This window comes from Lytechinus variegatus, chromosome 16 (genome assembly GCF_018143015.1).
Source record: "Lytechinus variegatus isolate NC3 chromosome 16, Lvar_3.0, whole genome shotgun sequence".
In the NCBI taxonomy this organism is placed as follows: domain Eukaryota; kingdom Metazoa; phylum Echinodermata; class Echinoidea; order Temnopleuroida; family Toxopneustidae; genus Lytechinus; species Lytechinus variegatus.
In genome coordinates, this window is record NC_054755.1 from 13046297 (window position 1) to 13073010 (window position 26714).

Below are 26714 nucleotides of genomic sequence, written 5' to 3' on the forward strand. Positions count from 1 at the left end.
TTTTAAAACGAGAAAACAAACATATATGATTTCATGATTTAGCTTATAAAGGGGTTATAGCAGCACAGGGACCAAATTGTCTAAAATATTTTCACAGCAAAACGCAGTGATCCAAGAGGCGAAGCCTGATAAAAAATGATAAATCGTGAAAAATAGTATTATATTTATTGCATGTGTTCATGATAGACAGTTTTTTATTGAATAACGACATAACACACCACAGTGGGTAGGGCGATTAGATGATACAAAGCAAAATAAAATTGACACGAAATGCAATGAAATCAGCGTAACGGAAAATCACTATTATGCTTCGAACTTTTGTTATAATTGCCACTGGGTTTTATTTGCGGGCTAAAGAGCGGCAAAGTAAATAAAAAATATCATTTTATCCACCAGTTTTATTCCACTTCGGCAATGGGAGTGCATGGACTGGAGAGACAATGCCTTGCTTTAGTGCGAGCGAGTGAGGAAGACCGCAATTGCAGTATTAAACATGTTGTTTGGGGGACATATCAAATGCAATTAACCCGTGCAGGAAGTTGTTAAAGTTGGGCGAACGAACAAGCGGTTGTGCTCAGGGAAAATCTAAACATGCCTCCCAACTTTGTTGCGGAAGGGGATTTGTATTTAAAAGGTATTTTTCTCGAGATTGCTCTTCAAATTTTGTAAAAAAAAAAAAAGTTTAGATTCCTTTTTATTGATTTGTTTGTGAAGTTTTTAGGAGACGTGTTACCGGTGGAAATTAATAACAATCTCTTGCACAGATTTGGGGAAACCTCCGTAATTTTAAAAATTTGTAGTTTATAATTTTTGTATTCTACAGACCTCAAAAAGCTTTACAAACTAATGGAGCCAATTTCAATTGATAGCTAAGTTTATAAAACCATGCATCTTAGTTTGCTATGATAAATTAATAACCAGGTTATCACTTGCAAAAAAAAGACAGAGCGTCACCGTCGATGATAACAAGGGTGCCGTTGATAATTACAACGACGTCAATGATGACGACGATGATGACGAAGATAGTGGTAAAATATATATGTCTTTTATGTTCTTTTACTATAGAGCCATGTTCCATATTCTTATAACACTGTATAGCATTAATCAATGTTTGCATGGATCAGATATGCTAACGTTATTGCTGTATGTTTGGAAACGAAAGTAACATTTTTATGATTAAAATTGTGGTGATGGGATAGATGCCAGTTTTGATTTCCTCCAGCCCGCATCAAAAATATGCCAATTTGTTTCTTCTTGCTTGTCTTGGAAATTTCCTCATGTACTTTCATTTCGAAAACCCGTGGATGTCAGACCGACAAGACTAGTAATGATTGTTGGTTTGTGAAGAGTTGTGGATATATAATAATCATGACTTGTCATCGAGTCGGCTTAGGATGTACTTTTGTTGTGGTTGTGCAGAAAGTTTTTCGGTCATCCCCGATTCATCTACCACACACCGAGCTACCAGGAAGCCAGCACGCATGCGCGAGCTGAAGTAAGCAGCTCCGTGATTGGCCGACTGACTGTCAAGTGAAGGCTATCCCGCAGACGACCAATCAAGCGTACGATACAATAAGGTGAGATCGACTAAAGTCCCCTACTTCTAAACACGGTGTTCCCCGGAGCTCAAACCCATCGAAAAGATATCGCCACACCTCAATGAGCGTCAATTGCGTTTCAGTTGACTACTGAAAAAGGTTGTTTCTCGCCGAGTTAAAGAAAGAAAATAGGTGTAAAACTGCCTCTCGCCCTGCAGGGCCGGTGGAAAGTACGACTGGCGGGGTGACTTTGAAAAGAAAGGATTCTGGAGCGATTCTTAGCATGAGTACGGATACTCTACCACCACAGTGCATGGACACCTCCTTGGTACGGCCCGGGGGCTCGGCTCTGCGCTTCCTCGACGTAGGGTCTCATCACTACCACGCAGCCCATCAGAGTTTAGGGACTGTGCCAGGCTTCAGCATCCCAACACCTGCTTACTCTGCCCCGGCCCACTCGGCCGCCGAGAGCACGGCGCTCAGCTCTGGGTTGTCGGATAGCACGGGGATGACGCTCAACATGAATTCCTACGGCATGGATACCTCCCATATGACGAGCACGTTAAAGCTAAGCCCGCCGCATCACATGTCGAGCGAGCACCAAAGTTCTGGACAGCCGAATTTCAGTAGCCAGACGCATAATGGGTATGTACCGCACTCCCATGCCCCCCATCATCCATCGCATCACAGCATGAGCAGCTACCCCGCCCCGCAACCCTTCCCAACCTCTCGGGATTACCTCATCCGAAGAGACCCTCTCGCTGGCACCACCATGCCTCCATTCAATGGACTATCCTCGCACGACCCGATGCCCAGCAACACGGCGAGCCACCACAGCATGTTCCCGACAAGCAGCTCTCTGCATCACGGGCACCACGCCGACACCGGCTCCGCTCACGTCATCTTCCCGAGTTTCCACGACCAAACCACCGGCTCCATGAACGGGCAGATGAGACTGGGACTGACGTCCGACATGAGATCGGACCAGTTTAACCACCACATGTCAGCGCCGAGAAACGATTACCTAACCACGCCACAACTCCACAACCACCACATGAATATGAACATGAATATGAACATGGGACCCCCGCACCACCCCGCCGCCCACCACGGCCCGCACCACGCCGCGTTCTTCCGATACATGCGGCAGCCGATCAAGCAAGAACTGAGCTGCCTGTGGATTGACCAAGACCTGCCCGAACCCAGAAAACCCTGCAATAAAACATTCACAACCATGCACGAAATCGTGACTCACATAACCGTCGAGCATGTCGGAGGGCCAGAACAGACGAACCATACATGTTTTTGGCAGAATTGTTCTCGAGAACAGAAACCTTTCAAAGCCAAGTATAAACTGGTCAATCATATTCGTGTCCATACTGGTGAGAAACCCTTCCCTTGCCCGTTCCCCGGGTGTGGGAAAGTCTTCGCTAGGTCGGAAAACCTCAAGATTCACAAGAGAACACATACAGGTGAGTAAAACATCGATATCTAAGTAATTAAAAAATAATAATTTAGACAGAAAAAACATTCACAATGAGAGAGCGCGGATATTTCTTACGTAAGCCTTGTGAAAAATACAGTAATGAAACCAATGAAATGCAAATACAAAACTAGTTTGAGTTTACTATTAAAGTCTACAGCTTTATTTTCCTTAGAAAACATCATTATTCAAGAAAGTTTCAAACAAAAAATCTCCCATGTCAATTTGAGATTGCACAAAGTTATCCAACGCTTTTGTCTTCTGAAGTTGTCATGGTTGTTATAATTATAAAGTGTGAATAAATGGCCAATTGTCTTGAGAGGATATGGTTACCATAAGTGAATAAAATCTAAACTTTATGCTATTTTATTATGTTTATCAAACTGTTTGGTCAGTTTAACAAACTTTTATGTCTCTGCTATGCTGTTGATGGAGGGAAATATAGGCTTATACTTGATTTGAAAAGCGTTATAGCTGGTATGAGAAAGGGGAGTAACCAGAGAATTGTAAAATTCCTTGGTTTAACTACATAATTGAAAATTTATGATCTTGCAAAGGAGAAAAATTAGGCCTATTCATGAAAAAGAATATGCCTATAAATGAATGCGTCTATATTTATATTTCATGAAATGTACAGATGATCAAGTTGACCAAAAATGACCCATAGCCTTCACAATCACAGAAAAGCGCGTGTGTAACTCTTCTTGGAAAGTTGACTTCCCAAATGAATTATTTCCCAAATCAAAACTACAAATCTTGTCCACATGGCACGGGGCAAATGATTCTGTAACAACAAGCTGTAAAATTCAAAGTCGTTAACGGCTCTGGGATAAATTTATCACGCCTGATACGAATTTGAGGCATCGTAAATAGTTAGCAACTCGTTTTGGCGGCTCGTTTATCGCCTGCAAATGCCTCCATTGGGACAAATACACTCTGTACCGGTCAAGTCTTTGATCCCATACGTAGCAAACGATGTTAGCTGTCATCACTTTATACAGGTGAAGGCTCAAGTCAACGAAGTCATTCATACATTAATGTAGGAAACATGCTAGAAACATGCAAAAAGCCATGTGTGTTGACTTATACCATTTATTTACGCGGTTGCCATGTTGGTTTGTAGTTAATCGAATGTGTTAACAATTATGGTAATAGCATAGAGCTATTAATAGCTCCATGGTAATATTTTTACTGAAGGTTAATGATGTTAAAATGAAATGGAACTTGTTGCAACTGTTTTGTATTTAATGCTTGGTGCTCATTGCTATTACAAGACGAAATCAGTATTGAATCATACCATAATTAAGGTGAATAATCATAATGGGACTATGTGTTGTCATAACTCTAAAATTATTAGTAAACTATAGGAATGGAATCTTCGCAAGTAGTTATACCCATCAAACTACAGGTGTTCCAAAATTTGGTTGTGCTAACAGAATTGTGAACATCCATTTTGTTATCTTTTATAAACATTTTAATAATCATCTTTATGCCATTTTCATTTTCAATCTGCATAGGTCTGAAATGTATTTTAGCTATTTTGTTTATCATACATTGATAGAGAACTAACTATTATATACATATTCGTGGGTTATTATGATCAAAACAACCACTACGGTGATATTAATTCCCTAAAGTTCCAACCAACGTTAGTACATTATACTCAACATTTCAAATAATGATAGGTCTTTAATATTCAGGCTCGATGTAGCCTTGTAATAATTTGTAGTGTTATTTCATTATATTGATATTCAGAAATCTTTGAATTTCTAGTACTTTATTTCCCCCACCTATGATAAAGCGTTTCGTTAAAAAAAAACAATGCACACGTAAGTTTACAAAGACATAACTTCAACAAACCACGTTTTCTTTGTGTGGAAACCGGAAAGATTTTCAATTTATTGTTTTGGAGGACAGGTAGTTGACTGATGATGCTTTCGTTTTTGTTTCTGGGTAAATGAATAAAAAAACATGATTCTACTAAATATACTTCGACATTTGAATGATGTTTATACATTATTATGTGATTTTTCGTCACCGATTGACCACGAAATGAGCATTTTGAATGAAGTGGGCAACAATTTGAAATAGTGCACTCACCCAGCGATTGCGCAGCAGCGATTGAATAAAGAATGATGTGGTTAAAAAACGTTCAAACATATAATAGCATCGTAAACAAACCCGGGGGCTATCTTCTAGGAAGACCAAGGGACTGTTAAGTCATTAGGAACAAACGTAATTAAACATCTCTTGTGTTGGAGGGCATGCAGAGGAATTCTCTCTCTATTCATGAACTGGTTTCTGCAGCCACACGCGCTGGATTTGTGGAAAATCTTTGCCCAGTGGTCAGGATTTGACGGGGTCATTAGGGGGGAGGGGACGCAAGGATGTAAAAAGGGATTAGTTAATCCGGATTAGTAACACGAGGCAATGCATTGTCTTCGTATCAAAGTGATGCTGTCAGTTATATTTGCCCCGGGATGGTTTGTTTAGTGGTAACTCAGCTTTTCTTTCCTCTACACGATGTCATCAAGGTCTGGAAGCCAATAATCACTTTTAGAAGGATGATTTTCAATTATGCTTATGACCCCCATTTCTGATCTCTTCCAGACAACTTTCAATCATGGAGCTACTAAACGCAGAGCTCCATGTTTCAATATTGAGGTTCCATTGAGGAATAAAATTTGATACGCGATTGACTTAGATTAAGCATTTCAGAGTTTATAAATTTTTGAAAAAGTCAATATTTAAAAAAGTCGATGCTTTAAATTATCTTATTGGATGTGAAGCCTTTCATTTCCGATTTATTAGACGAAATATAAACTATATTCATGTTGGAAAATGATCAATGATGAATGATTATAGAATTTGAACTGACTTGAAAATAATTATAATTATCAATTGAATGATTTATTATTATTTTAAGATATAGAATAAATTGCAGACCTAATTGAAAAATTGGGAAAAATATACCCAAAATATGTGCGTCTATAATCTTTGGACCTCCCTTTCGTCATCATCATCGTCATCATATCATGACTAAAATTGAGACACGAACAACTTTTGTTGATACAAAGGTGTCATGTGATCAAGTTTGGTCACATGACAAACGGATATCGCAATGAATGGTGGGATAGCATACGTATATTAAACACACCGTTGCTTCACCCCTCACCGCACGGGAGAAAAACTTTAGCAATGGTTTCATCGTTATAATAATCAAATAAAAATATTCCATCGCTCTTATACTATTATCACTGTTCAAGATTTATTTCCCATTTTTAAATGTCTTATTTAAACTATATTTTGCATTAATGTATCATTCTGACTATTGTAGAAGAGAGTAAAAGATTTCCAACAGCTACGACAAATGGTATTATTACATCTTTTGTGGATGAATCCTTTTCAGCGGTTCTTGGTTAATATGTTATTAATGTAATTGTAATTGTAAGTTTCTAACTTTCATTTCGAAATGATCAAATAGGTTAAAGTAGATTTATATTTAACGAAGTTTTATGGGTTAAAATAATTCATGATTATGAATTAATATTGATACTGAACATAAATGAGTTGATTATTACACGACGTCTATTAATTGAACAATGTTATGATTTAAACTATTATTTGCAAACTCATTTATTTAAAATTGTTACTTTATGAAAATAATGGAAATATACTTAAACGATTACAACGTTGTTACAAAAAAATCAAATAACTATCCCCTAATTTCTTTTAGTTTCATGAAAATTTGCTCCGATAATAGAAATGATTACAAAGTTATTGTTAAAAATCACATGAAACACTTGCTTGATGATTATTCTGTATATCTCTCGCTGTACTATTAGCACTTAAAAAAGGGATATGAATGTGGAGAAGTGATACTTCGTTTGCCTTTGCGTGTAACAAACTTCAGTCTACAATCTTGACTTTGTGATTTGATCGAAACCCCCTTCAAATAGATTGATAAGGAAACAATCTGTTAACTTATTTTACCAATTCCCACGTCACTCAAGATAAATCAACAATTGCAATTGTTCCTCCAGACATCCATCATAAAGACAGAAGTTTAATCCTTCTGTTGAACTGATAAGCCTTTGTTTAGGACACTTTTGTTGTGGCGATTTTCAACACCCCCAATCAGCCAGCTATTGTTTTTCTCGACGACGGTTCGTCGCCTATACTCCAGCCCGCTGGAAGCCGCAAGAATTCCCCTCTCCGAACGGGGTGGTCCCGCACTCGCTCGGATATAAAAGCGTACGATATAATAGATAGGCGAGATTTCTGCATGACCGGGTCGTGGAAGTTTGATTCAATCGTTAAAAAGGAAACGAATTTGTCGTATTATAACTGTCATGCATGTGGTTTTGTTGACCACTTATTGTGAGAGATGTAGTATTATGGCAGTTCAATGGAATTGATCGTGTTGGCAAACACATTAAAAACGGATGTACGGTTGGCAGAAAGGCAAGAAAAAAAAAGCAATTTCTGTGTAACTGACCAATATCAATGCAACGACACAGTACGACACTCAATACTAAATAAGTACAAAATATTTGAAGGTATGAAACTAGATCAGATGGCCGACTAGACAGAGGGAATAATAAGGATGATTTGTTGTTATTGCTAATTGTGGGTTAAAGTGAATAATGATATTAATTCAACTTGTATAGACATATATACATGTAGGTACTAATTCATGAATTAAAATTACGCCGAGTGTACTGTAAAAAGAAGTGATTAAAAGCAATCATAGTATAAAGTAGTTCGCAAGTACATTTAATTTACTACAATTTCACTGTACTTATCTATGCATTGTTATATGCTATGTGATTTGTTTCATTCTTTTTACTTGACTATGTACATGCAAGGAGTTGGTACATGCAAATAAGGCGTTGCTGCATTATTTCCATGATGAAGATAATGTTTAACCTACAAAAGAAGGAGGCGCCTATGTGCATGATATGCTAGTTATGTTTAATTTATAACTGGATATTAACCCCCGTTTCGAGTTTAAAACTTTGAAATAAAAAAAAAGGATTTCTCTTTTTCCGCCTCGATCCCCTCCTCTACAAATTATCCTCCTGATGATCGAGCAGACGACAATGTCATCATCATCCTCATCATGCGATGAAAGATCCACTTTGAACCATGTCAACATAGATCAACTTGAACTACGATCACACCAATCGTTTGGGGGCTTTGGGGGATGATGATATTTCTATTAACCCTCTCCAACCATATTGCTCTATAGTCACACCAGCGATACCGATTCCAAAACGATCAACGATATGTCGTTGGAAATAACGTGCTATATTTTGGTTGGTCTAGAATTGGTTTCGTTGTTGTGACTGAAGCAATACCCCATGTCCTCTCTGCAGACGATCAAACAAAATATTAATTCGATAATTCTGATAGCAAAATTGATATTTTTATTAACTCTCTCCAACCATATATCTCTAGTCACACCAGCGATACCGATTCCAAAACGATCAACGATATGTCGTTGGAAATAACGTGCTATATTTTGGTTGGTCTTGAGTTGGTTTCGTTGTTGTGACTGAAGCATTACACAATGTCCTCTGCAGACGATCAAACAAAATATTTATATCGAAAATCTGATTAGAATTGTTCTTGTATTTTGCTTTTATATGTATTTGATATTTTCAAATATTGTTTATAATTTTCAGAAGCTTTTGTTTTCGTTAAGATTTATTGTAATGGTATCATTGGTTTCAAAAATAATGATACAATGTGATCTAAAAAAGCATAATGTTACAATGTTTCATCGAAATTGAATAAAACTTTACAAGGATGATGATGATATTGTGTGTTTTTTTGGGGGGTGAGGTGTATTTTTGAATGTTCTTAACTTATTTTCTGTTTACTTTATATAAACTGAAACATTTCGTAGTAAAATGTTTTAATCGGTTTGAGTTTTAGGTTAAAAAAGTTATTAGTTATCGATATGTTTTGATTATCGGTTCGTACAGTTTTAATAAGAAAATAGCGTCCAGTGTATACCGCTGATATTCAAATCGTTCAATGCAACGATCCCTACAACATGACCCCGATAAAATGTAATGCATGTTTTCAAAATGGCGGAATTACCCATAGTGCACCGCGTAGCATCAGTGATATAGTAAACCGGTGACCTTTCGTGACCTGAACTAACCCCGATATATCTCAGATCAGGAACGGGATCATTTTCCTCAAGAAATTGTCACACCATAACGCGGTATTTGTGCTTTGAAATGTCTGCTTGAATTCAAAGGCTTTTTATTTTTATTTTTTTAATTTACACAAATCAACTTATTTTATCATCATCATGATCATGTTCATGTGTTATGTGATTATCAATTAGGCCTATGATTATCAAAGATGGCAGATACATGCATGGATTTGCAAGTTGATATAATGATTGTGTAGAACTTTGTGTTGATCTAAGCTGCGTACACACCTTAATCTTAAACAAGTTCAGATACACATTCTTTAAGTTTATTATTTGTTAGATTCAATTTCACTTAAGTGTAATTTGATCGAACATGGAAATATAATGAGACTATATACATCATTTTGAATGTGAGTATAGCCTACATGCAAGTAAACCATTAAACAATAGTATCATCAATCATAAATGGTATTTTCCTTCCGCAAAATGAATACAGTTTTGTTTCCATTACATGTAGAAGATTACGGTAAGAACCATCAAAACGAGCTGAAAGAAATTACATCTCTCTTGATTTGTGACAAAGATTTTTTTCATATTAAGCTGCTGTCGCTTATTGACCATGTTGACAGTAGTTCAGGAAAAAGGGTCAACATTGATATTTATCAAAATGAATGACCAAGTAATACCCCCCCACACAAAAAAGTCGATACAATTTCATCCTGAGATTTGGGTTGAAGCAAAAATAGCGAAGCAGATGTAAATTGAACGTGTTTATTACGATTTTCAAGAGTGAAAGCATTAGCTAAATATTGAGGTTTTTTTTATATTATGCGGTCATTAGGGCTGAATACCAATTTTGCATATCGCACACTGGCAGACAAAGGTTAATCATGCTCCTCGATAACTTTATCACAGTAGGCCTAGTTATTCCATGAACGAAATGGTTAGACATGGTTAGAAGGATAATGTGGAAGATCAATTAGTTAATTGGTTTATTTTGTGAAAGATGAAGCTCCGTTGAATTGCTGCTGCTCCATGGCTACTGCTACTACTAGGACCTTAAGCTGTCGGTCCTCTGGTTGCTTGCTTACAAGATTTCATGCTTTCTTAGAAATCAGGTAAAAAAAATCACCACCATTTACCAATTACTACTTCTACTACCATTACAACTATGACTACCACATGTACTACTACTACCACTTGGTCGTCTACTACTACTACCACACCACCACCACTACTACTACTATACCACCACCACTACTACTACTATACTACTACTACTACTACTACTACAACTACTACTACTACTATTACCACTACTACTACTGCCACTTCTACCACCACCACTACTACTACTACTACTACTACTACTACTACTACTACCACTTTGTCGTCTACTACTACTACTACTACTACTACCACTACTACCACAGCTACACTCTAAAAATGAAGTGCTAATTCAGCTCTCAAAGAGCGTGTATAGTGACTGCACTTCGGAGTGCTGATTTTCCTCGTTCAAATTTGAACTAGACAAAACAGCACTCCGAAGTGCAGTCACTATACACGCTCTTTAAGAGCTGAATTAGCACTTCATTTTTTAGAGTGTACCACTACTACTACTACCACTACCGCTACTACTAATACTACTACTATACTACTACTTCTCCTCCTCCTCCATCTCCTCCTACTACTACTACTCCCCCTCCTACTACTACTACTCCCCCTCCTACTACTACTGCCGCTTCTGGTGCTGCCTCTTATACTAAGTAGAGATTTTATTATCGCTTTTTACTCACATCTCTTAATCCTATAATTTTGAATTAGTGAAATGGTCTAACGAATTTGAGCTTTCAACTTAAGCACCAGAACCAGTTTCCTTACAAGTTACATGTTAAACCAAGTTGTAAATGAAATGATCCATTCAACTGTGTATCCTAACCAATGCGATATTTCTCCATGATTTAACCATCGACTGCACACACTCTAGCTCGAGGCGGATTGACATCGGATGATCCCGGGCGTGACTCGGGTAGTTCTCTATTACCAGCGACCTGTAGGCAGCTAAAATCGGGCAAAGTTAAAGGAATGTCCATTTCTGGAATATAGCTTACAACATTTCGTCCCTGTTTTCACGAAGTGACGGATACGAGAAAAATTTCATTTTTTTCAATTTTGAGTTTTTTGTATTTTTGGACATCTATGACTTATATCTTGAACCTCAAATAGTTTCAGATCACAAAAATGTCTAATTACGTTGCTATGGCGACATGACATTCAAGAAAATACCGGGTTAAAGGATTTCTTGTTTTTACGAAGTGACGGATAAGCAGCCGTCAATACGTGAAAACAAACGAATACGCTTTGCACTCAAGAGTTTTTTCACGAAGTGACTGAAGGCAAATATTTACAGTTTTGAACAGCCGAAGACCATGAAATGGTGAGTTTTTTGTAAATGTAGGCAATGAAATAAATGTAATGCAGCCTTTAAAGTCATTTCGAGTGATTTCAACCCTTTTTAAACGTCTCTGATAACAAAAATCCTTAAAATAACGTCCAATCTCTACATACATTGCCCCATGTATTTATTTTCGTGTCAGTGAAAATTGAACGGAGTATTGCGTGTACATTTTTGTCACTCAATCGAACTTGAATGTAAATTTAGTCAAACCATAAGTCTTAGAATATTTTGAAACATTAATCAAGACTAAATAGATTTAATGAAGGCTGAGGATTTGGTGAAATAATCATATTATAGGGGCATTAGTTTAGGCCTAGATCTAGTCTAATTTACATGCATTGCCATTGTGTTAACTCGTACTCGTTAAGTTCTAACTTGTCTTCACAAGTTCCCAGGCCATATGAATAGTATTTGCAATAAATTTCCATAAAAAAAATCACAAATGAATACATAGATTTTATTGTCTGCTTTGCTATAGTGAACTCATCATGTAATTACATACTTTAGAAAATATGTAATGGAAAGATACCCCGGGGGGGGGGGTCTATAAATAACAATATGAATGCTGAGATCATGAATTAATTTGGTAAAGTTAGTGGCCAACCTATGTGGGCAAATAAGTTGAGTCCTTAGTTAAACTGAAGATTACTGGGGATTTATGTTTTAAATAAATCATCTCAAGTCCAGACTCGGTCTACATCTAATGTAGATAGAGCTTTATACTTTGTTGTTTGGTGGCCACTTCCTCGCCCTTATCTCTATAACGTTTTACAGAAACTGAAAGAATCTACATAAATAACTGCACCTCGGATTTGATCATAATCATGATGATGAAGATATTTTCATTTTTTTTCAGATGCAGTATATACAATAAGCGATGTTTCAGAGAACAAATGAGAGAAGTCCTGGAACTGGTACACTTGCTATTTAACAATGCTGATGGTCAGATACAATTCCAGGTGAGAATTTTCATAGTGTTATAAACTCACATGACATCCTGTCAGTATAAGCAATTCATTGATTTTCACTTACTACCAAATTTAATTTCACTTGCAAATCTAGTAAACAATGAAGCTATGAAACTTACGTTGATTCAAAGATATAATAACCAGAAAATATTAATTTTGGAATACGTTATAATTTAGCAGATATACACCATGTATTTCTAAGTTGTAAAAGAACATTCTCATTTTAACAGATGCTTGGTGTACTGCCCTAGAGCATTACAAATTTGACATGTGATCATATTTTCAGCTGAAACTTTCTTATAAATTGGAAACATCTAATTGAAATATTTGCTTTAATTATCAGTGGTAAATAGAGTGTATAAAGTATATTCTTGTACCATACTGACTGGGAAGGTTTATGTTTGGTAAGGGCAATTTAAAATATTGAGTCTGCTATCTATTCTACAAACTTGATATTGGATTGACAAAAAACTTTGAAAACAAACAGATAATTTGTACATTATTTCATTCCACACACATAGGTTAGATCCAGGGGCCGACACGCTTGTCAGATGGGTCATTGATGATTCCCTGAACATCGCAGATATGATCTGATTTGGTGACATGGCAGTGGAATTGGTAGTGACTGGATTTTTATAGTGTGCCCTGGTTTTGAACTATTGAAGTAACCAAACTAGAAACATCTTCTGAGAACTCTGACTGCAATTCTGATGATGAAAGTCTGTCTACACTTGTGAAAATGTGAAGGAGTTGGCTCTACCTCCGTACCTCGTGGCCTTTCAGGTTCAGTGCTCTCATCTAACCTTTTTTCTTTTTCCAGCTGGGTAACTGATACCAATTTTAATTTTCTTGAGATTTTGACTTCAACATAAGTTTAGTTTTAATTTTGATAGGACTTTCAAATCTGGTTTCATTTTTAGAGCAGTGTATTATATAAAGAAACTATACTGCTTGAACTATAAGTCTCTGCTCTTATAGTGATATGATTATGAACTCCTTTAAAATATTTTATATATACAGTCAAATATAAAGTTCAGAATAGTCACTTATCTGCTATACTTACATGTTAAAATTGCTTATACACATCGTCCACATATGGATGCAGAATAATTACCCCTTTTCATTCATTTGTTTTGCATGTTTTCATTTTGCTTGGTGCTATCTTAAAACAGAAATACGGCATATTTCTACATTTAAAATAAAACTGAATGTTACTAGCTGTATTGTGCTTAAATGTATTGTGTTAATACTTTATACTCTCTAATGATAACAATCATATAATTTAGACTGACATGCATTGTGAAACTCAATAGCTGCATGATAAATTACTAGTAAGGATGTAAGGGTGAAAATCAGATTAGCTTTTTGTGAATTCATTTTCAAAAGCCAAATGTGTTAACACAGACACCCCCCCCCTCTTCCATGAGGTAATGTTTTATTGGTTTATCAGGGGTGTGAGAATTCTTAAGCTGATTTTAGTTATTTTTTGCTTTTTATTTTAAGCTTGATATCCCCCTTTTCTGTACAATAGTTTGAGAGCACATTCAATTTAATCCCCAACTCTTTACAGAATTTTCAGGTCTTTATTTGTCATCGCTCACACACCTGGTTCATGCAGTCGATGTGTCGTAATTTTATTCCAGAAAATCCAACTGTTAGATTTTGTTAATGATTGTTATTCAGGAAAGAAGTAATACATGATTATTTTTAGCTTGAGGTGGAAGATACACCACAGCACATGTTTTTCTTTCTATTTGGAGTAAGAATTTTACTCTTTTTTAATCCCACTAGATCAAAGATGTTATTTTCTAAAACCATGAAGACGATTTTTTTGTAAAGTTCAGATTTTAGAAGAAACTAAGGTGTATTTTAATACATTTTCCTGTTTCGGACTCTGACAATAATTTGCAATTAAAAAAAAAGTGTTTGATTGGAAAATGTATTGATGAATGTTATTTAGCAAATGACTTGAGAATGATGGAAAAAATGCAAATCTACTTAGTCATTCATATTTTTTATCATTGCATTTTTTTTTGCTTTTGTCGCCGTCTGGATTTTGGGATTTTGATTATAAATTTGTAAAAAAAAATTATCCTGTTTGATATGACGTTAAATTATTGATTTAAAATTATATTTCCTTCTTTGGCCATCATAGTTTATAATTGTTTATTCAAAGGTTTGCATGTTTCCTTCGGTAAAGATAAGCTTTTAGTATCATTTAGACTTTTTAGTCTTTGACAGTGTGTAAAACATGAAATAACTCTCAAGGCAATTGTGTCGACTGATTTAATTATGACATTCTTTTCATTAAGAAATTCCAAAGAGTAATGAATGTAATAAGTAATGTTGACTATGTTACTTCTATTTTGATGGAAAAGAAATAGGCCATTATACTTGTATATGTGTATGTTAATACAAATATACATTAGAGAATACAACTTTCCTGCACCACTAGCATTGATTATATTCCAGTATTCTTGTAATTGAAAGTTTATTCATTTGTCATTGGAATGTTTTGAATGTAGAATTGGGTACTTGATAGCAATTCTGTATTTCTAAATGTGGCATTCCCAGACTAGGATTACTGATTCTGTTTAGCAAGGTATGATATACAAATAAATATATTGTTGCATAACGGTATATTCAAGTTTAATGAAATGTATAAAATGACAAAATTCTGTGTACCTGATGGTTCATTTCCTATACCTTTCACAGTGCAATATTAAATTAATTTGAATAATTATGAATGTCGATGTGTTTGTCACTAGCGATTATGGTCCTATATATTATTGAATTTAAAAATTTGTCAAAAATATATTTCCATTGTTAACATTGTATGGAGATGATACTTTAATGAATTTATTAAGCATACCTTTATCGAAATGATTGATATGAAAAAAAATTATATTTTAATTTTCTATTTGTCACTTGCTGCTATGATTTCATATGTTATAGAATTAAAAGTGTTCTTCTAAATTTATTCACATTGCTAACTTTGAAGAATTTATTTTATATCGTTAGTATTTTCAATGATTTATGACAAGTCATAACTCTCATTTTGCATGAAAAGATATTTTAATAGGATTTTCAGGAGAGAATACATGACCATTGTGATAAAGGAAAAATGGAGTAGAGAGAGAATGAGAGGGGGGGGGGGGGCGAGAGTGATATGTAACTCGAAATTTGTTCGCTTTATTTTGACAAATTCTTATTTTTCTTTGGGGGGATAGCAATTAGTCATAATTTACCAATTCTTGTTGCCTTATATAGTTGAGTACAATTCTCGAGGTATAGTCTCAAAGAATAATGTTGAATCACTAACTCGGCCTTAACAAAGAATTAATACACAACATTTAAGAGACACTCAATCGGGATTTCATTTTATGAAGGGGGTAGGGAGGTTAATAAACTAACAAAAGTTTATAATGTTGAATTTTCAATTTCCAAACGGAGTCAGAGCACACAAAGGGTATATAATTAAACTCTTTATAAATTTACAAAGACAAAAGACAAATCGAATACATTCTAGTCACATTTTCATGACCTGTTACACAAAGCTTTCGTATTTCAGTGTTCATCTATCAAAAATGAATATATTGAAATAAAATAGGCCTAAGAATTTAAAACGTATGTCTATTGGGCTTCCCTTTTATTACGTGAAAAAAAGAAAACAGTATTAGAAGTGATTTTTTGTACTTATTTGCGGAAGCTGCAGGCCCTATTAATCTCACATTTAGGATTAATTTTGTTTGCAATAGCAAATAAAGAGTTTGAGTATATCTAAAACCTATGTATGGAATTGCATCCACAAGGCTATACGTGGGACTAAGGCGGAACCTCTTCCCGTCACTTCGTAAAAACAAAATTGAAGCGCGTCCTCGAATTTCGGGTTTTCACGAAGTGACGGTTATGCGCGCGGAGCACTATCCGTCACTTCGTGAAAATAAATCTAAGCGTGTCCCGTAATATTTTTTTTTCACGAAAATATGGTTCTGTTTATAGCTCATTATCTTCTTAAATACTAAAGGAAAATGCAAATGATTGGAATCAAAGATTGTCTAGAATATGCCCTCTACGAAAATATGATATTTATTCACCTTGCATACATTAAAGAGGTTGAGATTGAGGTCTAAACCTTCGCAAGCGATTTACTCAAAACTGGCTTTTAAAAAGTTGCGCGCACATCCGTCACTTCGTGAAAACAGGGACGATTTATAAGATGCATTTGTATATCAGGATGTAACATAAAGATAATTTAAGTTAAAGCATGGACCCTACATGGTTAAAGCCTGTGTATAGCTTTGGTAAGGGTCAATAATGTGATTGATAATCGAATATCATCTAATATGACAGTCTTACTGAAGCGTAGAGACCGTTAGATATTTTTCCAACTGCACTTCTCTGAGAAAATTTCAAATATTCAAATCTTGGATATATAGCGCCCTCTCTCGGCGATGCTTGTTTTAAATTTAAAAAATGGGCATTCAAGCACTTATCTTATAAATTTAGTGATTAGATATCCAAAAGTTACAGACAAAGAACATATCTTGAAAGTTTCAGCCCATTCCATGATTTGGAATAGGATTTAATTGAAAGACAAAAACACACAGATATTTTAATTTGATCGGGTGTTTGATCGGGTGACCCGATCAAGTTAAATGACCCGATCAAGTTAAATTTCCATGTAAAATCGCAAAATTTATCCTGTAAAACACATTTTAATTTCATATCCTCCACATCATAACTGTTATAGGGCATATCCATTCATATTAGCTAGCAATGAATTGGAATAGTGATTGGTGCATTTTGGTGGATTTACCAAAACTATACACAAGCTTTAATCACTGTAAAAAACGCTGTTAAAAATGTTAAGCAACGCTGTTTTAAGCCCGTCACTCTCGTAACAATATGTAGAAACATGAATACTAGTGCATGCATGGAGGTGGAATTACGTTTTTCATATTTTTAGGAAAACTCATAGGCCTATATAACATGAAATCAATAACAACTGACGCATTATTTTGTAGCTCAGAATTCATAATTATGTAATAAAAAGCTTCATCATTGGAATCAAAATGATGCCCCTCCCATCCAAAAAAGATCGAAAAGCTGGAAAAGAAGACCCTTTTTAATACATGGTCATGGTATATAATAACGTATATAAAGAATACAAAAGTTTACATTGACAAAGTCTTTTGAAAAACGTCATCACTGTTAAAACGTTGTTTGAAATGTTTAACACGTAAAAGTCCGTCATTCTAACTATTTATAGTTTTTAATCAAGTTGATTAATGTTTTAAACAAGTTTATTAAAGTTTTATAAAAGTCCATTTAAGAAACCTCATCACTGCATTTGCATGCATGAAGCTAATTTGACCAAATTTGGGGAAAAGCAGATGACTATATCACATTCTACTTATAATTGTTCATAAAGAGTTCCAGGAGCATTTAAATAAATCGTATACAAAGCACAGATGTGACGCATATTCTTGGAAACAGTTACACAAGAAATGACATTTTACTCTGTAAAAAATGAGGTATGCAAATATATAGGGCATGGCAATTTTAACATGGTTTTTAGAAAATATACAGGCCTGTATAATGAATAAGGTAAACTAAAATCTTTCATATTTTGTGAATTTTAGCTATAGTGTATATTTTCAAGGAAATAAAAGCAAACATATGAAGTGACCGCTAAAAATTAGTTTTTTATGAAAAAAAGAATACTCATAGAATACTTTCAAAAGTAAATGATATTATTATCGAAAATGATTAAATGAAAATGAAATGAAAGTATGAAACTGTATAAAACCTGCATCTATAACAACATTGCTGAATGATTATCATTTTTCAATGCAATAAGTTTACTTTGGACCTCGTTTAAGTGAAAACCTTTCGTTTGTTTTGTAAAAGACATATGTCTCATGGCATTAATGAAATATCTCTAGCTAGGCTTCCCTTTAACTGTCTGCCTTGTAATCGAACCATGTAACCGCATTTTTTAGAATTCCCAAAATGGTGTCCTTTGCGTTCGGTATTGTACAGAAGTGTGAAATCTGGATGAAAGACACATTATGAAGACCCGTCCGCCACCTTAGATATTTTTCAATCACTTGAAAATTATCATCTGTATAGTATGAAATGTGTATGTGACATGGTAGGGTGTGTGTATGTGTGTGCGTGGGTTAGGGTGGGTGAGTGCAGATGTGTGTGTGTGTGTGTTATGGCTTATTCAGTGCACATTTCTGGAGATGCGGGAAGATCGAGGGCCGACAACATTGCTCCTATTCTTGGTGTATCTCTTATAAAGGCTATCGCATTCACCATGGGTAAGTGGATGTGGGTGAGTGGGAGCTGATCTGTGGTGCGAGTGTGTGTTTGGTGTGGGAACTATGTGCATGTGGAGTCCAGTTGCTGCTGTATTTGATCGGGTATTCAGACATTTTTGTGACAATTTTTCTTTAGATCATCGAACTTATTTTGAGTGAATTGGTCATGATGGGGTGAGGGCGTGTGTCTGTTGGGGGAGGGGAAATTGTGGTGCGTAATGGTACTCCATATTTATTATTACTTGCAAACTGTAGATGGAAACAAGTTTATAGTTTATACTATACAATGTAAACAATATATTGTGGTTTATTTACCATTTTTATATTAAAGTTTTCAAAGTGACGATTGAAGATTACCCTTAAAGGTCTTTATATCTTTGTTTGAAAATGTCACTTGCAATAAAATTAGAATGGAAATTCAGAGCCTTTTGAACACTTACAAGTCCGAAAAGATTCCCATAAAGTTTTCAAAGGGATCTGAAGAAACACTATCATTGGCCAGACAAAGCAGACAGTCTTACATCGCAGAATATTCATGATTCGTTTTGATATATTTTATTTCATGGAGGAAAGTTTTCAAAGTAACAAGATGAAGATGTTATTGGCCTGAAAATTTTAACAAATGAATCAAGGGTATTGCCTCTCGTTTAAGTACAGTAATTTTGTTTAGGGTATACGTTCTATTAAAAGTTTCAAAAGTAACGACAAGAAATCTTACGAACACGAAGGTGGATCACAAAAGAATCTCTAGTAGACAATAATACCTTGAATATGAACAGAAAGACGAACTGTGAGTCACACTGTTGAAGTGAAATGTATGTTTTATGAGTCAGACTTTAGGATCAGAAGTCAATTTGACACGTTAGAACCGTAGGAAAGTAATAACGCCATGCCTCACGGTAGCCATTTTGGTTTGTAGAGGCCCGCTGGTATTATGAGCGGGTTCACGATCTCACGCCGCGCCCAGCTCTCCCGGGGGACCTTTGTTATTTCAGGGTATCAAGTCATATCGCGTCTCGATCTCAACTTTTTTTTTCTTTTCCTTCCGCGTGTGATGTCCATGAGCTATGAAAAGTTCCAGTAATGTCAGGTAGATGTTTACTTTTTCTGAAATAACTTTTCAAAATGGTCAGAGGTTTTGCAGGCATTCTTCAACGAGGATCAAACGAACTCCAGGCAGAGACGTTTTAGAAATAGCTGAGAAGTAATAATAATAATTCAACCGCTCAAAATATTTAATAACCTCAAGTGATGCAGTATAATCATGGGATTTCTTCCTGATTCATCCGAAAAATATTTGTTTTCTTGAAAGCAAATATTTTGTAGGCAATATTATATTTGTATATGCCTATATCATGAGCTCCTGGTTTGGATTGATATACATGTAGGTTAGAGTCAATAAACTTGTATAAATGTAAAGCACACTGTGCATTGCATGGAACTATAATGAGCTAAATAAAATTGTTTTTTGTCATCATCATCATCACCATCATCTTCATCAACACTTTTGTTGACGTTATTTATTATCATCATATCTTATCACGTTTTTTACCTAAGTTAAGTCTACATCAGAGTTTGATTTGAAGTTTCTTTAATTGATATTTTGGGGAGCTCATTTCTCAACAGCAAAACATTTTATACCATTTATACCAGAGTTATGTGGCACATATATTTTTTTTATTCATATAGGCCTAACTTGGGCAGTCATTTTATTGAATTTTGTTTGGAATTATTTTCAGATAGTTACCCCAACTGGCATTTACGTTTACCCCTACTTTTCGTGTCCTTGTCCTGTTTTCTCTTAATCATTTAATTTGAAATATTGATTTACGTTTGTTCAAGTAAATAATTCATTGTATAAATAATAAAAAAATCGTTGCTTTTACCACTGAATATAATCGTCACCCAACGTGAGCGGCATACTCTAATTTTGGAGTGGAAAATAAACTTAATATTTGGAATGGAAATACCTTTCATACCAATCTTGATTGAAGATGACCATGCTGAAGCATTGTCACTGAATTCAATTGGTGATTAACAGCTTTAAATCTACATGACGCCATGAAGTGTTTAAAGTACACACTTCAAACGGCGGTTGAACAAGCCATAAACACGCCGATTTCACTCAACGGAAATAAACATGTTTATCTCTTTGTAAAGACACTCGCTGAGCAGTTTGGCTACCAATTGTAACCAATTAGCAGAAGTCCGACCAATACTCATATTTTGAAGTGATATCGATGATACTTGAGCTGGATCCTCATTAATCGATACGTCATTCACAAACAGTTTGAATGTTACGTAACAGCGAGTGAATTAAACCGCGTTGACGGACAGCGAGCAGTGTGTGCGCGTGCGTGATGTATATTAAAGCGCGTGTGCGTTACATTTTGTGGGAGCATCTCTGTCTTGTATTGTATCCGGATGAAGGTCGGTGTCTTCACTCGGGGTGTATTAATATTCACTTCTAACGCACCCTTCTTGTGAAAAGATGTTAACAGATTTACAGAGTAACAAGAAAGTATTCTGTTTTCCAAATTACTGTGGCTTACCAGAGCTCAAAAAAGAAACATCTTTGAATTTGAAGATTCCAATATTTGGACCAATAGCATTTCTCATTTTCACCATTCAATTTAAGCATATTTCCTAATAAAATTGCGGTGATCATTGTTTTTTTTTTTCGATAATGAAATTATATATTGTATAATTTAGACTGAGAGACGAACTCGAAAGCAGATTCAGTATTATTAAACAGATCATGGACCTATAGGTCCATGAACAGATTAACAGAATTTTTTTCCGAACGCCCCCTGTCCTCCTATAACTAAGATATGCTAAGAGATATCCTTTTTCTTTATCATCACCATTCTCCGTGATATGATATTGACCATTTGTTGCAAAAGAGCAGAATGTAGCTAAATGTAATGATTAGCAAAATACAAAATAGATGATTACAAAATATCAAGGGTTTGACATAATAATGAACATCATTATTTAAATGAATAGCTCAAAATGCTGTACTGCGTTGCCATATTCTTACCAAAAAATATAAGAATATAAAAAATAATTTCGAGTTTTCCATGGTGAAAGAGTATAGTTCTATTCCACGTAGTTCTGCGTTTTTATTCGATCCAGGTTGAATACTACCGTTTACCACAAATCTTTCATTAACCCAGGCCCAATCAAATCCCAATTTCCCGTGTAAAAGCGATGCCATTTGACCGTATCCAAGCCTGACAAACTTCGCTTCTGTTTTGGCGCTTTGCTAGGATTAGGCCACTTTGGAGCAACTCGTCACCGCAGAAGAAACTCACGCATTGAGTGAAATATTTATAGTGATTCGTGTTCATGGCGTGAACGATACAGGAACTTGTTGGAAACACCTTTGGTTTCCGGAAACTTATAGGTCATGAAAAGTGAAAATAACTCTGGAAATGCTATGATGTGATTTGATTAAGGACACAGAATAATGATTACGTTGCAAGTAACAAGTCATATTTTATAAATTTTGAATTAATTTGATAAATTAAATGATTTATTTTCAGCGTTTCATTCATCAAATTCTCGGATTTATTTCAAATAGCTCGTTTGGTTTATTAAAAATATTTAACCATTAATTGATCCATTTATTATTTCTTTTATTTATTTATCTATTTATTCATTCATTTATCTATTCATGTATTTATTTATCTATTTATTTATTTATTTATCTATTTACGTCATCATTATATACATGCAAATGTATTAATTGATTCATTCATTCATGAATTATTCATATGGGGATTTACCATTCCTATGATCACTATTTTTATGTTCTTAACTGATATTTTCTTCTTTCTTGTTATTGTATTTATAGATCTTACTTTAAATCAGATTTATTCATCTTACTTCAAATCAGACACACATGAACTATCGTTTGGCTAAAGATAGTAAGCGTGTAGTAGGTGTGCTTGCAACAATATCTCACTGATGAAGCGTAATTTATTTCACAAATACAAAACAAATTGCCATGTAAAACACAACCATTAGAAGTTAAAACAAGAAATTAAATGAAGAACCCCCCAAAAATCAAAAGTTCATATTTGAATGTGTAAACCTGATATTGCACACCATTGTTAATAAAAAATAGTCATTATAAATATTCATGTCAAACTCTCTCGGAACTTTTGTTAAATTTAACAAAGTAAACTTGTTTTAATAAGTACTAATTAGGTTTATCTTTATGGAGACGACCAATACTATGTTTCGCAATAGAAATATGACATATATGCCACTTTAGCTATTCACTTTTTTTACTGGTTGAATGTCTTTTCATTTTCGTTTCAATATCATTTTACCTAATCAACAATTAAAATGAGGTAAATATAGATGGTTAACAGGCTTCATAAAGATCTAAGTACCTTCTGCTTAATGGGATATCACAATCAGTTTCGTAACGGAATTAAAATAAAAATGTGCACCTTTACGGGAGTCTAGAGTTTTTGTGACACTTAATCACAACCTTGCGAGTTTGATGTCAAGTGTATTAAACTTTCGTTTACTTTTCCCCATTGAACATACCCATGTATAAGATTTATTTAGGTAAATACATATTCAAATATGAATGAATGTACAAAGGAATACATTTGTGGGAAAAAGTAATAAATAAGTACACAGATGCACGAGTCTTATACGTGAATCGGTGTAACTGTGTGGGTTTAGAAATGCACATTCCATATTTTATAAAACTGATTAAACAGACATGACTAAATTAATCATACATGGGTAGGCACAAAGTAAAAAAATGCAAATAAAAACGTAGATAACTGAATATTAGAAACAAATTGATTGGTCCATTTATTAATGACAAAATAAATATAAATGTATTTGACTTATTCTTTTTAGGCATTTCTGAATATTAGCTTGGGTACCATGTGGAAAATTGTTTCGACAACGATTAGTACCTCTAAAACAGTAAATTCTTTGCACATATGGGACTCTAACTAAATTTTACATGTCCTATAATTCAACCACCAGCATGACCTAGCAAAAGTTTTTGCAACCCATAGAACAATTAAGTGATGACATGGATGAGGAATTTCACCCTTTTCAACTTTGTTATGCAAATTCATTTTTCACATGTATCAGGAACATGTATATTGCATAGCTTCGTTTTTTTCCCAGGGAATAGTTATTAACAATTCTCTGTCTTGTCTGCGACCAAAGAAAATTAAATTTGTTGACCACCCCACCCCCCCAAAAAAAAAGAGAAGTCTTTTTGACCTTTGATCCAATAGGGCAACGATATCACACAATGACAATAAAAAAATAGAATGCTATCCAACGGAATATCTTGGTCGATTTCATCCTAATAATTTTACCCCTCTTTCCTTTGTTCTTTACCGACCTTCCAGGTGAGAAACCTTTCAAGTGCGAGTTCGAGGGATGCGATCGTCGCTTTGCCAACTCCAGCGACCGTAAGAAACATTCTCACGTACACACCTCGGATAAGCCCTACAACTGCCGTGTCAGAGGCTGCGACAAGAGCTACACACACCCGAGCTCCTTACGCAAACACATGAAGGTGCACAGCAAATCACCGCCGCCACCGGGTTCATTCGATGACGTCAACGATAGTAGTAGTGAGCCCTCACCGGCGGGATCGTCGGAACACAACAGCCAGGCTGTCGGAGGTGGCAGCGGGGGGACCACGGGAGGAGCGGGTGTCGGTGGAAGCAGCGGTGGCTCGATCACGGCGTCGAGCTTAGCGACGAACGCGGGAACGAACTTGAGTGAATGGTACGTGTGCCAAAGTGCGGGAGGCATGCCCACCCCTCCCAGTAACGAGCCTTCCCCGGTAGGGACGGGAGCCAATAACCATGGTCCAAGTGTGGGTTCGACACTCTTGACGCATTCTGCAGGCCTAGGTCGGGGACCCAACACAGGATCGTCATACCCGTGACTGACGGGTAGGTGTCCAGTCGTTAGCCTGGACTATTAAAATGTTTTGCCAAAAGACTGTCTAAGACATTTAATGAATAGAGAATTGTCATTAATGGACAATCAAACATATTTTATTGTTACCGATGCTAACAGTAAGGACACACTTGCTCTTAAAACTTAGGCGTATTTGCCAATTTCTTTATGTAGCTCTCTTTTACGTGTGTCTTATATGTGTCCCCAGTGCATCATTTGTCTTCTTATACCTCATCTCTTTTTCGTTTCTCTCACCTCTTCTTACCTGTTTTCGTTTTTTTTTAACTATTCTTCCTTTTTCTTCCTTTCCTTTCTTTCTTTCTTTCTTTATTTATTTATTTATTTCTTCCTTCCTTTTTTCTTTATTTCTTTCGCTCTTTCTTTCCTTTTATTTTGGCTAATTATTCTTCCTCCTCTTTTGTTCTTTATTTTTTGTTTCATTTTGTTTAACTTTACTTACTTATCTTTCTTTCTTTCTTCCGTCCTGCCTTTCTTCCCTTCTTTCTTTTTTTGTTTTAATATTTCCTTCATTTCGTCCACGAATTTGTTTATTCAACTAACTGAGCATTCGTTCAGTGCGATAGAAATATAGTTTTATTTATTTATTTGCCTTCTTTATTCGACATTGAACTCAAAAAGTTAAACTATAACAAATAGTAAAGAAATAACAAATCTGATACCTCAAACTGACATGTAATTAGTACAACTCACTTTGGGCATGTAGGACCAATTTGCTTTTGACAGAAAGTGTTCGGTTGGATGAAATTTTGTAGAAATTGAAATTGTAGAAACCAGAAATTGAATTTTAAATGAATATTTTCTTCAGACATCTGTATTTTGTTCTAAAGAAATTATTGTTCTCATATTTTTACTTTGCTACCCTTCTAAGCAACAGTATATCAGCCTTAAAACTCAAGTGCAACGTCGTAGATCGAACAAACCTGATGTAGTGTCTTGTCTCTTCATGTATAATGTGATTTAATTGTTGACGTTCTGTTTCGATTGTCTTGACATGTGATATATACATTTTACATTGATTTAGACGATTCTACAATGAACATCGGACATTATGAATTGCACATACAGTAGTTCTATGAAATTTGAAAATTTATTGTCACTTGAATTTGCATGCAATCTCAAGTTTATTTTCAATTGAATTTTGTGTGCGTAATCAAATATCTAGATGTTGAAAAATGTAATGTCATACATGTACAATTTTGAAAACAATGCTACTCACAAAAAAGTTATTTTTTTTCTCCTTCGGATACGTTGTAAATAACAGTATTCAAATGGATATCTGTACCGTACCAACCAGGCATAGTCATTCTAACAAAACACTTCAATGCAATGTGAAAATGGACAGCGAACTTCCTGAAATTGTAATGTATGCAACATTTTGTGTAACAGATGCATTTTTGTACGATTCTGTCATAATTTTCCATTTCTTTACAAGAGTGTTTTTGAAATGTTGTTAATGTTTTACTACGAAGCCATCGAATTATTTGACTACCCACCGGCTCTAAATACTCGTAAGCATTTGCCTTTCTGCGATGTGCACTTAACGATTCTTCCATAATTCTATATCATATATTACAAACCACTCGCTGGAAACATACCACCAACTTTAAATATGCATTTTGATAATCATGCTTTACATTCTGTCAATTTGAATAATCAAATCGATATATTTTTTGTAGTTGACATAATTTTAATGAAATTACTACTCGTAAATATTCTTGTGTCAGAAATGGTTCCACCTTTTGCAGCAGGGGTGTGTTCCACCGCATACATTCGTAATTCCAAAGCTTCGTTTT

The 26714-nt window shown here is 35.1% G+C and overlaps 1 protein-coding gene and 1 long non-coding RNA gene across 2 annotated transcripts; both read left to right on the forward strand.

Moving 5' to 3' along the window:
- Window positions 1-1567: 1567 nt before the first annotated feature.
- Window positions 1568-25242, forward strand: LOC121429755 (zinc finger protein ZIC 4-like). Its single transcript, XM_041626959.1, has 2 exons — window positions 1568-3010; window positions 24339-25242. The coding sequence occupies exons 1-2, from the start codon at window positions 1822-1824 to the stop codon at window positions 24884-24886; spliced, it is 1737 nt and encodes a 578-aa protein (XP_041482893.1). The 5' UTR covers window positions 1568-1821; the 3' UTR covers window positions 24887-25242.
- Window positions 11605-13365, forward strand: LOC121429756. The gene is made up of 3 exons (XR_005971968.1): window positions 11605-11627; window positions 12505-12607; window positions 13138-13365. It is a non-coding gene; the product is annotated as an uncharacterized LOC121429756 (long non-coding RNA).
- Window positions 25243-26714: the final 1472 nt, after the last annotated feature.